Here is a 14,555-nt window from a genome sequence, read left to right on the forward strand (position 1 = left end):
AAGTCTCTTTCTTTTTGATATGCCCCTTAGAAGCTCTGTGTTCTGTTAAGTGCTGTGAGTTAAATCATTTTTTCAATGTGTGAACTTTGATGATGCTTCATTTGATTGGCAGGTGATAAGTGAACATACTTTAAAAGCAGACTTGGTGTGGTGCTGGATGAGTCCTCGACCTGGTTTACCAAAACTGACTACCTGAACAGGATTTTTATTGTGCTACAGACTGTTGAAAAAATATGATTTTCTGTTTACCTTTGACGCATGTCTCTAGTCTTGTTCCAGGGATCAAAACCTGCTAAATGGTTTCAATAGTACAATTGTCAAACCTGTGTATTCACATTCCACTATGGAGTAACTTGCCACCTCTTTCAGAGTGGAGTTTTAATTTTACATTTAAATGTATTGATTTAGCAGACGCTTTTATCCAAAGCTACTTACAAAAAAGAGCTTTACAAAAAGTGCAAAGGTCAATGATCATAAACAATGAGATACCCAAAATTGCGGGTAGCCAAAACAGGAAGCATACATTGTGAAAAGCAAATAAGTGCCAAAGGGTAAAACCAGAAGAGCATGTCGTTAAACAAATTACAATTAAACAACATGATCCTCCAAAGTGCTTACAGTGTGCCTGGAGGAAGGCAAGCAACAATAATATAATTCACAGTGTGTACAAGTAGGCCTGGTTAAATCAGTTACGACTAGCCAACAAGTTGAACAAGTCCCTCAATAAGTGTCATTGTGTTACTGGAGGAAATAAACTGATCCAACAAATCTTAAGTACCTTTGTACTCCCTGAACAAGTACGTCATTGGCCTTTTAAGTTAAGAGTTAAGGTAAAGACTATTGTGGTTGCTTTTCTGACCTAATTTCCAACCATTTAAATATTTGTATCATGGTTTTCAATCAGACTATAGAAAAAAACTTTGTTTTAACATTTACTGCTTGACAATTAAAATATTTAACTAGACACCAGTGTCATCAGTTTACAGTATTTAAGTAGCATACATTTTCAAAGGATTGTTAACACAACCTATAACTGGTAACCTGCACAACTGATGACAATCATGTAAATAAGGGTAATATTTAAGGCACAGTCCAGTAGTGAACACTGTGGGCTTATTTATTCATAGTAACAGGAAAGACAGTTAAAAATAAACAACCAGTTTTATAATGAACTAGGCTACTTTGCAAAACAAATATCAAAGTCGGGGATTTTTGTTGTCAGAGTGGATTCATGCCCTATGGATCTATGCCCTTATTTAACTATGGGATAGTTTTCACCTATTTTAAATTTGTGGTGTTTAAGCTACTTCACATTCCAGAATGAATGAAAACGAGTACATGCCACAGCCAGTTCATGAAAATATTTAAAGCGTAAACAAAACCCGATCGGAGGTGCCTAATCTATTTAATAAACGCTTAATAAAAATGAATTCGTTTAGGATGAATTAGCACACTGAGACAACTAGTCCAATAGAAACAGGTCAGGCTTTATGAGAAGTAGCCTACAGCTCAGTTTACCTGTAGCGAAAAGCAGCAAATGTTGTCTCTCATGGGCGGTTCTTTGCTCTTCTCAACTTCCCTACGAAGTTCGGGAGCCCATTAGTTGTTTGAAGGAGCAATGCCATTACACCGTCTGCGCACGTGGAGAGTAAACAACTGCTGCGCCGAAAAAACACGGACCTTTGTCAAACTATTAACTTTTGTGCAGTTGTGGTTTGCTTATGAGCACATCGAAACATTTTTTTGCACTATTACTCATGTTACATGGGGAGTTTCTGTGAATTATTTAAACAACATTTTGCGGAAGAAACAACTGAATCGATTTTTAAGTTAAACGCATTGTGAAGAAGTATGGTAGATAAAGGCCCCCTGTTAACTTCGGCGATTATTTTTTATCTGTCCATCGGGGCAGCAATATTTCAAGTTCTTGAGGAACCCAATTGGAAACTTGCATCAAAACAGTACAGGGATCAAAAGAATAAGATCCTGGAAGATTACCCCTGTCTCACGAAAGATGACTTGGACAGAATATTAGAGGTATGAAATTACACTATATGACACGGTTACGTTGAAATGCAAACCACACGTCTTGAATCACAATTGTTCAAACATAACATTTTAATTGTCACAGAAGGCATTGTTTTTGCTTTGTGTTTCCAATCAATTGTTCCTTTGCTCGTGTTCAGTCTCTGTCAGTGTTGTCACCACTGTGAGATCTTGAGTTCAGGAAACAACTTTTCCGACTTGGATCATTATGCCATAGTTTCATATACAGATCTATAGAAACTTTACGCAACAAAGTGCATAACAGGGTTTTAGGATGAACTCATTATTCATGCTTCAAATGGGTCAATAAGTAGGCTTATTTATAACAGACACTATGGATGTCTCCTCACCTACGTCCAGATGCCAGGATTCTGTCATTAAAACGCAGTCTCGGTACAGTACTGCACAATCTCTATGCATTGGACACACCATATCTGACCATATCAGTGATGTTGTACACATAACACAAAGCTCATGTGCTGCTGCTGAGAGAACCGTGGACATGTACAAGGCAGTTGCTTTAATAAGATTAAAGATCATTACTAAGGTTCAATTCTGAGTAACTGCAGCCACCCAGATTTTGTCAAATGCAACATGTATGCAACAAATGTATACAATTGGGTGCAATGCTATGAGTTCGACTGTAGGACTATCTTTATTTAACCTTGTGGATCAGTCTTTAAACATTTCACAGTGTTCAAGTAGAGAAGATTTTATGTCGTGTGATGCTGCTGTATGTCCTAAAGCCAAAGGCCTATAGCAGTGTCATTGACCCCTGTCTGTCAGCAGTGTGCTCACACACATGAGTCAAGTTTTAATGATCATTTCATTACACAGGTCTCATAAGAGCTTTCCTTCAACATAACTCATTATTGATAATAATGGAATCTCAAGCAACAACTTCACTTTTAATTTAACTTTATCTGACCTGTACCTTCATTTGTTTTAAGGATTGAAGTTGTAGAAGAACATACACAATGTTACTTTGCACATACACAGTGGGTACTTTGAGCTGTGCTAAATACAGACCATTTGTATACTGACCACACCAATACTGTTCCCGATTGGTGTACTTTCTGTGGGCACTATTTGGATGCTTTGGATAAAAGTGTCTGCTAAATGAATAACATGTTCATTCATTCATATTCAGCTCTTTTGGGAAGAGTGTGTCAGACCCCAAAAGTAGCATGTCTTGACATGTTCTCCTCTCTTTCTTCAACATGTATTGAGGCTTTGGGGAGATTCATGAACAGTACCACCCTCCTTCCATTTGGTGTTAGATAATGAAGTGGTATGCACAATGCCTTCTCTTCCACCACCATTGCAAGTTCTTTTGTGGGTATGTGAATAGAGGGGACAGGAGGGGAATGGTTGAAAAAGGGGGGTTTCTTTTGTTACAGAGTGCTATGTGGCAGTTGTCAGAGCTGTTTTCCATATTGATTTGTTGAGGGACACCTGTTATCTTATTGACTATCACTTCATCTCAAGCTGTATATGTAATCACCACCATGAGTCAACCCACATTGACATAATTGTTTATGTATTTATTTACACTTTCATGCAATCTGTGATGCACCATTTGTGCAAATAGAAAGTACAACAGACACTCAAGGATCAGAAGTGTGTAGTTCAAAGGGTATTTCAGTGGTCATGTAATGGTCTGCAACTTTGAGGTATTGTCTTGTCTCGTCATGACCTCCATGCGGTGGGACCCACATATGCAGAGATCACCAAACCATCACCTATTCTTTGAAGTAGCATTTTAGCAGAAGAACTCAAATAACTAGCCAGGACAAGGGTGAGCACTCGGACTGCTGTAAAATTTCAGATTAGTAGGCATGCCACGTGACCTCCTAAATCCCGTCACCGGTTAGCACCTTTATTGCTCTTGAAGGTCGAAGGGCACACCTTAATAGTCTTGCCAGTTTTAACTGTTGTTATCATATGTACATAGTCTGTTACAGATTGCTAAAGGCACTTGAAGATCCAAAGGTATAAACAAAAGTTTATTTATAGAAATATGTTTTAGACCCGATACTGATAATAGATTTTCAAGGACATTCAGTAAATGCAGACTTTAAGATGACTTGCCTTTTATGGCTTGTATATGTTACAAAATGTGTTTCTGTAGCACACTGTTGACTACTTCTCTGATCCCACCATCTTCAAACTGACCCAGCTGAGCAGATGAGTCATTTTTGCCTTTAAGTATGACATTAGGTCCACTTTTTAAGTTATCATCTGTTCTCAGCATCCAGCCTTAATGGCTGTCCCTTTGAGAGTGGAATAAAACACTGCTCATGTGTGTCAACTGTGTAGCTGATAAGTTTGCGTGTGCCATTGTGGTTTTGTTGCTCTCTGGTTATCAGTGTAGCAAACCTGCACTTTCAGAAGCCTAATAACACTAATGCCATTTTACCTCTGTTTACAGCAATTTAGTTAGCGGCAGCAATATTAAATCCAAGAATAACCTTTAAAGGATTAGGCTATTCTGCATGTAAAGACTAACTTCAGAAATGGCAGCTGTTTCTGGACTACCTCTGCATAAAACTTTGATTTAAATATCTCTTTCAGAATATCTGCATTTTTGCCCAATTTGGCCAATTTGCATCTTCGTGCTCTCTAGGTTCTTGAGATAATAGATCCACAGACAGAGATTCCTGCCTTTATGGTTAGATAAGAGTGATGTTATGAGAGAGCCTTAAGTCAGGGTTCTCTCTAACAAGTTTCTCTTAAGTGTCATTATGACTTCTTTATTAAAAAAACAACCAACAATCAGTAGGTTCTTGGAGAAGGCCTACATTTAAGCTCAGTCTAGTTTTGACAGTAGTGATCTGCTGAGTGAAGAATTGCATGACAGTGCAAACTTCCAAATTGCTGAGCTATGCATTAGTCATGCCTGTGAAGCAAAGCACGCACACACCAAACACATACTTACTTTGACTTACTTCATTTTTACAGTCCTGTTTTAACACCTTACTCAGGGTTAATGACGCTTTTCCAACCAAAGGACTTAAAGTTCTCCAGTGAATTAAATTCACACTGGAAACTTGCATACACTTCCTTTCATGTTTAGTTGTGTCTGTGTTCTCGATCTTTGTTTAAGGCTAGATCAGGGACAAAAGCATACTTGTGGTATATTCTTAAATCTAAAGCCACTAAAATCCACATTATAGGCAGGATGGCAGTTATTTGGCAGTTGTTGTCAGTCTCATGGATGGCATTGGCCCTGAACCGTAGTTACTCATTATTAGAAGAAAGACCTGTATTAAGCAATTTTTGTAAGACAGTAGTTTTTTTGTATGTACTTCACAGACAGACTTCAGTTTGTCAAACAAGGCCTTTAATGTAATATGCAGGATTTTTTGTTACAACATCAATGGTAACTTGGAATGTCAACAACAGAGCCCTCTTATTTTCTATTGTCTATGCTGATTCACAAACCATAATAGCTTTACAAAAACACAAACATAAAAAGTAAATGTACATTTATATTAATATATAATGATACAATAAATAACATGAAAAATAGCTACATCCACAAGGAGGAACTATGCAAGGAGGAAATGTAGGAATTGTGGAAGTTGTTTGACTAGTTTATTTTCAACCTCAGTCAGCATTTCAAAAGTTTCACTACCTTGTTAATGTTTCATCTGAGGGGGAGGTGAATCTTCTGACTTCTGTGGTACACTATCTATTGTGGTATTGTTTCTATCTGGAGAATATGCATTATTCTTTTTCTGCTTTTCTGTGTCTTGCAGAAGTATTCATACTGACAGATCTCTTGTAGGACTGTGACTATTATGCAATATGAGGTATTGTTTTGCCAAAGTAAGAGTATTTTCCCAGTAATGTCGGTTGTGCCTAACGTTATTTACGCAGGGATAGGAATTTAACATACACGTGCGCCTGTTTAATTAGAGCAACACTGTCACAGGCTTATTATTAAATATTTTTTCGAGGCATAACTTAAAAGGTCCCACCACACACACACACACACACACAATTTCAAAAGATATTTTGGGGACATTGAAGTTTTGGTGTCAGGCAATGCCTTGTGTCATCACAGTGTAGATGTTTGGTCTGGTTTACATTTTTCACTTTGGATTGCATTATCAATATTTACAATTGCCATGTTTTCAAAGATATCCAAAAAGTACTATAATGCAAATGGTTTAGTGTTGCATAATCAGTAGAAAGATAGCACTTGAATTAATGAAGTTTCATAGAACAGTTTATTCAATGTCATGGTTTTCGACTACCTGATTCAAAATGTTTGTTTGGGGACAAACAAGTTTACAAATTCCTGCGTTGCTCTTCCACTGTAAGCTGTTGTGTTTCAACCCCGCAGGTCAGGAATGATCCTCTAGGGTCACTCAGTGCAGTCATGAGTGCATCTGGAGATAGAATCAGTCACCGGAAGGATGTTCTTTAGACACAACAACCCTCTCACTATTACTACTACAACTTTCTGGGACAACCAGACCTTAGATCCTTTATGTGACATGAAGGTTGTTTTGGTACAAGAGGAAAGTTGTCTAAACCTTGTAACAGTTTTTTCTCCATTTAAATAACCAAAACTCAGCTTGTGTATCTGCTGTTTTGTGTTCCCCAGGTGGTGTCGAATGCTGCAGACCAGGGTGTCACCATCACAGGCAGCAAGACCTTCAACAACTGGAACTGGCCTAATGCGGTCATCTTTGCTGCTACTGTCATCACAACTATTGGTAAATGGCAATACATTAATGGCAGTTAGTCCCAAAGTTGACTCAAATCTAATGTCAATATGAGTGTTACTTTGTTTACTTTGTGTGTTGTCTGCTGTGGGTAATGAAGAGGAGGAGAGAAATGAACGCCATCTAAAACAACAAGGCAGGAAACTGTTAGTTTAGTTTGTCAAGAATAATTTGGTCTAACCGTGGTTTTACCATGCCTTTAAACTAGTTTGTAATTTCAATATAAATTATTCAAATAATAAAAAAAAATATTTATTTGTGTGATTTGTGCTTCTTTGTGCCTGGCTATTTTGGACAGTTTAATTTAGTTTACTACAACAAAGGAAGAGGTGTGAAAAGCCTGTCATTGATTGCTAAAATTAATTGCTGTTCATATTTAAATGTTCATATTACAGGTTATGGGAACATTGCCCCCAAAACATCAGCAGGACGGGTATTCTGCATATTTTATGGACTTTTTGGGGTCCCTCTTTGTCTGACTTGGATCAGTGAACTTGGAAAGTTCTTTGGTGGTAGAGCCAAGCACCTGGGCCAGTATCTTACAAAGAGAGGAGTATCATTGGCAAGTGACATAAATTAAACTATACCTCACTAACAGCATAATATTGAAAGTTTTTACTTCTTCCGTGGGCCACAATTTGTGAGGTCATTTTGGAATGTAAATAGCATTTATTTGTTATTTTTAATTTTTTTTGCAGTAAGGAATAAATATTTGTTGTGTTATAGGAAGATTTGCGTGTGGGAAAGTGACTTAAGTAAACAACTGAAACATATACATTATACATCAAAATAATATTTTTAAAAGAAAATATACATATAATGTGTATCAAAATGCAGTTCCGTGAAAATCAAGGGTCATGCGGATTAACTTGACTAGAAGTAACTTTGTTCTTTCAGCGGAAGGCACAGTTTACCTGCACAGCCATCTTCATACTCTGGGGCGTGCTAGTGCATCTGGTCATTCCTCCATTTGTGTTCATGTCCCAAGAGGGTTGGACCTATGTGGAAGGATTGTACTTCTCCTTTGTCACCTTAACCACTATTGGCTTTGGTGATCTTGTTGCCGGTAAGCTTTTTCCATTTATATATTGTACAGACTGAGTTCAAGTTGAATCTATGCTAATGAGCATTGAAGCTGTTCTGGCAGCTCATGGTGGCCCCAACACCGTTCTAAAGACACTTTTGTACCTCATGGTACTTTCTCAACTCAACTGGACTTGACTCTACTCGCTTATAGTATTAGGTACTTTGTTTTCCACTGCAGATAGTACCCTCCCAATGTAGCTTATCATCATAGCAACGCCGCATGAAACTGCTGTGACGTTATCTTAAATGTGGCAAACACCACTGTCGGTGGCAACAAAACAGGAACGTCTGCATCTCCTCAATTGACCACAACAAGGTTTTGCTGGTTGCTATTTAGTAGTTTCAGAGTTATTTTTTTACCAAGTAGTCCAATGAATGATAAAAATTGCAGTTGTTATTATAGGCCGCTATAGAAGTTTGGATATAAAAAAATGGTGGGTTGCACAGGACATCCCTTGTCATGATTTTTTGACTAGGAGTAGTCTGTGTTTTTATGTCACTTGTTGGTATCACCTCAGCTCGCTTGGGAACTCGACGGAGGTGGTTCCAAAGAGTACCAAGTACAAGGTTTTTCCAATTGACAACCCATAAATGCAAATAGTCGGGTCATGTCAAGCCGGTACCATGTTGTGGGAAGGTGCCATTAGACACTTTATTAAGGTTTTTACTAGTACTTTGTCACTCGTTTGTATGTGGTAAAAGGGCACCTTGAGATTGGGTTATCAAAGAAAAATCAATGTTATCATCAGTTTTCCCCTGGAGAGACAGTTCTCTCCCATGCCATATACACAAGTGTAATACCTCTAACAGTAAAACCTATGAATTTACATCAATGTTGCTATAGGTATCTCTATGAAATAGTAGCTATAGCTAGGAACCATCTTGAATGGATGAGTGGAGACATTTTAGTGTCACCTTTTAATGCTGACTTCATTTAATACAATTAAAAGATGATTTGTGACAGACCACAATGGTGAACAAAATGATTGAATAGTTTTACTTTAGGGTAATGTGTGCACCTTGTTCACAAATCTATGATTTTGCTTCCTTAAACATTTGGCATACTTAATTTCAAAAGTGGGGTCAGATGGCTGAGCGGTTAGGGAATCGGGCTGTTAATCAGAAGGTTGCTGGTTCGATTTCCTAACGTGCAAAATTGATGCTGTGTCCTTTGGCAAGGCACTTCACTCTACTTGCCTCGGGGAAATGTCCTTGTACTTACTGTAAGTCGCTATGGATAAGAGCGTCTGCAAAATGACTAAAATGTAAATGCATGCTTTTAGATCTACTGTGTTAACATGATTCTTCTCTGTATTTCAGGTGTGGATCCAAATGCAGATTACCCTACTCTTTACCGGTATTTTGTAGAAGTTTGGATTTACTTGGGCCTGGCTTGGCTATCTTTGTTTTTCAACTGGAAGGTTCGCATGGTAGTGGAGGCCCACAAGGCCCTTAAGAAGCGACGTAAGCGACGTAAGCTATCCCTGGATGAATTAAGACACCACAAGGAAAGCCACAAAGCCACCCTGCGCCTGCCATCTACTGACAATGATGCCAATATCTTCAGGTTCTTGTCCAAGAAGCAGGAGGGCTATAACGACCTCATCAAGCAGATTGGTGCCAAGAAAGAAAGTGAGAGCCACTGCAGCACTGGCGCCACTGGTTCCAACATCAAGGTGACAAATCGCTCCAAGAGCTGCAATGAAGAGGTCACTTCGAACAGAAACACCATCCTAAGCCTGGACCGGTCACCACGGCAAAAAAGAAGATATAGCTTTAGTGACCGTGTCACAGTGGCCTTTTCAAAGTCTAAGAACTACCTCCTGGGGTCTGAGAATGGCATGCTGTTGACTGAGGAACTAGTAGAGGGCGAACAGGAAAGAATGTACGAGAACCAGCTCGATAAAGATGTTGACCAGGAGAGTGGGGCGAGTGGTTTTGGAGGGGCGGGAGGCTGTGCTATAGGCAGCCATAGGACATGGGACACCAAAGACTACCAGCCCTTAATTTTCCAGAATGCAAATATCACTTTTATTGATGAGGATAACTTACTTAACAATATTGAGGAAGATGATGAGGGTGACACCAATGCCAAATCGTCTATTACCACATATGATGAAAATGTGGAGTCGGAGACAGACTCTAAAGAGGAACCAGTCTCAGAGTCCGAAGGATCTGTGTTCACAAGTGACGGGTCGGAACATGGGCATTCATATGAGAAGCTCGTGGAAGAGTATTCCAAGGAAGATAACACAGAGTCTTAAGTAACTGTCATTTTAAGATTCCTAACTGTTCACCTCTTGTTTTAGAAAAGGATGAAACATGAGAGTTTCATCTATAAGAATGTTCACTGTATTTCCACATTCAAGTATCGGCTCACGCATGCCCTTTTTTTTATAAGATATACAGTATATGACAGAGGGTTATTTTATTACCACATTAAATGTAAATACCTTAACAATCTCTTACAAAGCTGTAAAGCATACATTTCATAGACTGATATAAAATTCAGTGGCACTAAAATCTGTCATCAATAAGGACTAGGAACTTGATGTTCCCCTTTGATGTTCAGTGAGTTCAACTCATGTTCAGTATTTGTTTGGTCCAAATGTCAATTTACCTGTATTTGCCTATACTTATTTCTACTCATTAGGAATTGTTATTAGGAGAATTGCCCCTGGCATGATTAATATTCACCATATTGGTGCATTTTATGTATTTCTAAAATGAAGGACATTTCATTCTTTTGAATTAATAGTATACCAATGTCAATTTATTGCAATAAGAGCAGAGTTCCCTTAAAATCTTCTCAAAGCAGAATCTTCTCGACCCAAACCAAACGCTTTCATTCCTGCTTTGATATGAGTCAATATACATTAAATTTGTTATCTGAAATGTATGTTTATATTGACTGTGAGTTTAGTATTTGTATTGTAACTTGGATGTAAATAGATACAGGCATAAAGTCTCCTCGCTAGGATGAGGGAACAACTTGAGGCTGCCTAGTACAGAGAATTTGGGTAGTAACACAGAAGTATTTTGGGACTGGTAGAATTCATAACTCTTCAATGAAAGATATTTCAGACAAAATGTAGATATACTGCCCAATTGTCTTACCTGTAAAAGGGGGCTCACATAGTCCTGCTTCAGAGCACAAAAAGGTCTTGTTGGACCACATGGTGATCTCAGTTTAAATTGATTTATGATGAGTCCCTGTGACTGGGGAACCACTGGTATAGAGCTCAAACCTGTTTATTTAATTGATTTTATATTTTTTTATTGGGTTATTAAAAAAAAAAGTCCAAGTCCACTCAGTTAGATTAAAAAAAACGATGATATATTTTTCACAATTCAAATCTCTACAAATGTGTATTGCAGTCTGGCCTTTTCGAGACATGTTTTTATTTGCTATATAAACATTGGAAAAGTGCCTGTCAGTTGCTCCCACCACAGTTTTGTCCAGGCCATGGCCTTGCAGCCTGTATTTACTCATGGGGGCTTGTGCTGGCATGAATGACGGAAATGTAACTCATGTGGGTGTCGGCATGAATGACGGAAATGTAACTCAAGGTTAACGTGTGGTAGATCAATGTTCCTCTGACGTGAGATCAGTCATGACACGTTAAGATGTAAATTTCTACGCTTATATCTTTGTTTGGCATTGTTTTTTTTTTTGTTTTTTTTCAGTGCTCATCTCTGTATAGTTGATCAGTTGGTCATAGTTGTTAGTGTAAATCATTTTGTACTGTGGGTTAAAACTGTAGCCTGCCTGTATATTTAAAATAGTTTCTAGGAAGTTTTGCAAATACATGTTAGAGATGAAGCAACCTCTTGTATGTAAGCATAAAAATCAAGGCACCATTGGAATTTTTTGCAAGCATTTATTCTGGAGAATGTTGGACAAAATCGACATTTATCTGGACAGTATCAAATGGTTCCTTTTGTGCTGTGACAACAGTATGTGTGCATGTATGGTACGTCTGTGAATTTAATTTCAGAAATGTATTCCTTATCAACATGATCAAACAAGAAGTTTGTTGGTTTGAACATGTCTTGGAAGCTGCCTCAACTTGATTGGTTTGCCATTTCATTCATTCAAATGATTGTGCAAATGTGCTTGTTGAAACGTACATTTGGTGTGTATAACTGAAATGGCCAGTCTTGCACATTATCTCCATGTAAGCAGAACAAATATCCAGATTCATTGGTAATTAATCTAAGCAATGGGCATGTTAATGTTTATGTAAGTAAATGGATTCTTGCTCAGTCCCATTGCTCTACAGCTGTAATTTCTCACTCCCAATCACACATGTGACCTCATGGGCATATTTGTTACTTTCCTGTAATAATATCTAATATGTCTGCATGCTCCTCTGTGTTTCTCCTTTTCACGTTTCTTTGCCAAAGCGTAACGTTATGTCAAAAGATGCTGCCTACAGTATTGCTCATACATGCTTCTAATAGTGCCGAATCAGAAAGTCTTTGTAGTAATAACAATGGGGAGAAATCATTGTAAATGCCAGATGTAGGTGTTAATAAGACTTAAAAGCTGCCTAGTCAACTGAAATTATCAGGTTGTTAAATGTCAATTGTGGAATAGCTGAACATTGGTGAATCTGAATTAGGGTTAAGGTTATTTTAGAGACAGCAAAAGGAAAAAGAAAGCTGAATAACTGATTAGGATGTATTGCTTGAGTAGTTTGTCATTGGAAATCAAAAGGTTTTGAATGCATTTGCTCAAGTTTTCATTCATTTGTCGCTCCATTATGTGAAACTCCAGTCGACTTTTATATTAAGTTATTTACCACTTGTATATTGTCTTGTACATACAATTCTTGCAAAACCATATATATTTTATTTGTTTGAATAAATTAAATTTTTAATGTGATTTTAGTTTGATTTAGTTTTACATCAAGAATTGAGTCTCAAATAATAGGCCTGCATTTTTTCACGTTTGTCATTGAGAAATGCATACCAAATACAAACCGATTCAAATTGGTCTACACCAACCAGAAACAAGTTTCTCTCCTGATTTACCTTATTCTGATATTGTGCTGCATCATTTACACCAATCCAAGCTTTTTGTTAATCATTCACATTTAAAACCTTCAAATGTATATAGTAACAGGGTGATTGTGTATTGTTCCACAATACACTCGAAACTAGTAGAACATTTGGTTAAAACCAATACATGCAAAATAGTATTGACATGAGGGTGTTATAGGGCACACAGACTGGAAAGTAAAATTCACCAAAATATATGCCAAAATCTTGAACCATAGTTAGTATAGAAAATGGTTGTACATCGCTCATTGCCAAAATAAAAGTCTATTAGAAATGAATTCAAATCAGCTTATCTGCAAATAAGTGAAATTCTTTCCCATTTCTAAATCATTTGTGTGCAAAAAAGTCATTCAGGGGTGAACTTTTCCTATGATGCTGAAACAACAGCGATTATAGTAGGCATACCAGCCAGTCAACGATGGGATAGTCTGCACATGGACACCATTGTCTGAAGGTGGCCAGTCGAATAGGTCATTTCATAGTTCAAATATCTTTATAGCCTGTTTTTTGGGCAAGCCTGGAACACAGTTCACTTCAATTGTCAGTGTTGTAAAGTAGGATGGATGATCATTCAGTTGACAAACATTGTTATATTATGTGTTATATAATAATTGTGTGTTATGCCCGTCCCCAGACCACCCTTTGGTTCAGTTGGATGAATTCATAGTTTTTTCTGCACTGCTTATGTGCCCTGAAAAGGGAGTACAACTGCTTACCTTCACCTCAAACATTGGCCGACAAGCTGCTCATACCAAACCGCTGAAGGCTTGCCCATCAGACACCAGCAGACTGTGGTTTGGGATCCATGCTAACTGGACAAGGACAAGGCAAATATTGCAAAGGTCTAAAGTTATACACGGGTGGAAAAGTGCTTTTTATTTAGAGTAAGTTCTTGCTGTGAGCATCAACCCAGAACAAAGTGTTCTACAGTGTACAGAATGAAGAAACATCAAGCCAAGGTGTGATGAGCTGCTTAAATCTTACACAGATATGTTGAATGAGATATCACACGCAACATACAGCAGCCAAGGCTAACATATCATCTCGCAATTTCCTACGAGATCTCCCAAATATTTGACAAATGTCCTTGAAGTTGTGCAGATTACATTTCTCACTCAAGCCTCTGATCCTTCTTACCACAGGAGCAAGGCGCGTAATCCAACAGGCTAGAGAGTTTGATGTTTACATTTTCGTTTCAGAGTGTAAGAGAGAGATTTTTGGTTTTAAAATTCAGTTAGTGAGTTGTGTGCAAACGTATTTTGGACAGCCAGCCCAGTCCCCATAATTTACACTGTAATTCTGCTCTTATAGTTTGGGCAACACTTTACATTAAAGTTACATTATCGATGTCACATTATCATTACTGTAATATCAATATCTATAATAATATTGATATTACATAGGGACTGCTATGTAGTTACACTTAATTATGGTTTAGTATAAGTTTTTCCACAAGTGAATCTTGGTATGGGGGAGGTTGGGTTTTCCACCTAGGGGTAAGTGGATGTTTCCATACACTTTTGTAATGACCTTTACCGCTAACACTTAATACAATTGTATTATACAGCAATTCCTACAATGTTAGTATAGGTATTGCTATGTTATCACATTGTAGTGGATGCA

At 37.8% G+C, this 14,555-nt stretch overlaps 1 protein-coding gene across 2 annotated transcripts; it reads left to right on the forward strand.

The window, feature by feature from the left end:
• Positions 1 to 1,601: 1,601 nt before the first annotated feature.
• On the forward strand, positions 1,602 to 12,756 carry kcnk5a (potassium channel, subfamily K, member 5a). Of its 2 annotated transcripts, XM_047017860.1 has the most exons (6): positions 1,602 to 2,037; positions 6,398 to 6,575; positions 6,662 to 6,773; positions 7,178 to 7,344; positions 7,680 to 7,848; positions 9,189 to 12,756. In XM_047017860.1, the coding sequence occupies exons 2-6, from the start codon at positions 6,471 to 6,473 to the stop codon at positions 10,130 to 10,132; spliced, it is 1,497 nt and encodes a 498-aa protein (XP_046873816.1). In that variant the 5' UTR covers positions 1,602 to 2,037; positions 6,398 to 6,470; the 3' UTR covers positions 10,133 to 12,756. The 2 variants fall into 2 exon arrangements, with proteins under 2 accessions (XP_046873816.1, XP_046873809.1); XM_047017853.1 differs by lacking the exon at positions 6,398 to 6,575.
• The last annotated feature ends 1,799 nt before the right edge of the window (positions 12,757 to 14,555 follow it).

Source organism: Hypomesus transpacificus, chromosome 3 (genome assembly GCF_021917145.1).
Source record: "Hypomesus transpacificus isolate Combined female chromosome 3, fHypTra1, whole genome shotgun sequence".
Taxonomy (NCBI): Eukaryota; Metazoa; Chordata; class Actinopteri; order Osmeriformes; family Osmeridae; genus Hypomesus; species Hypomesus transpacificus.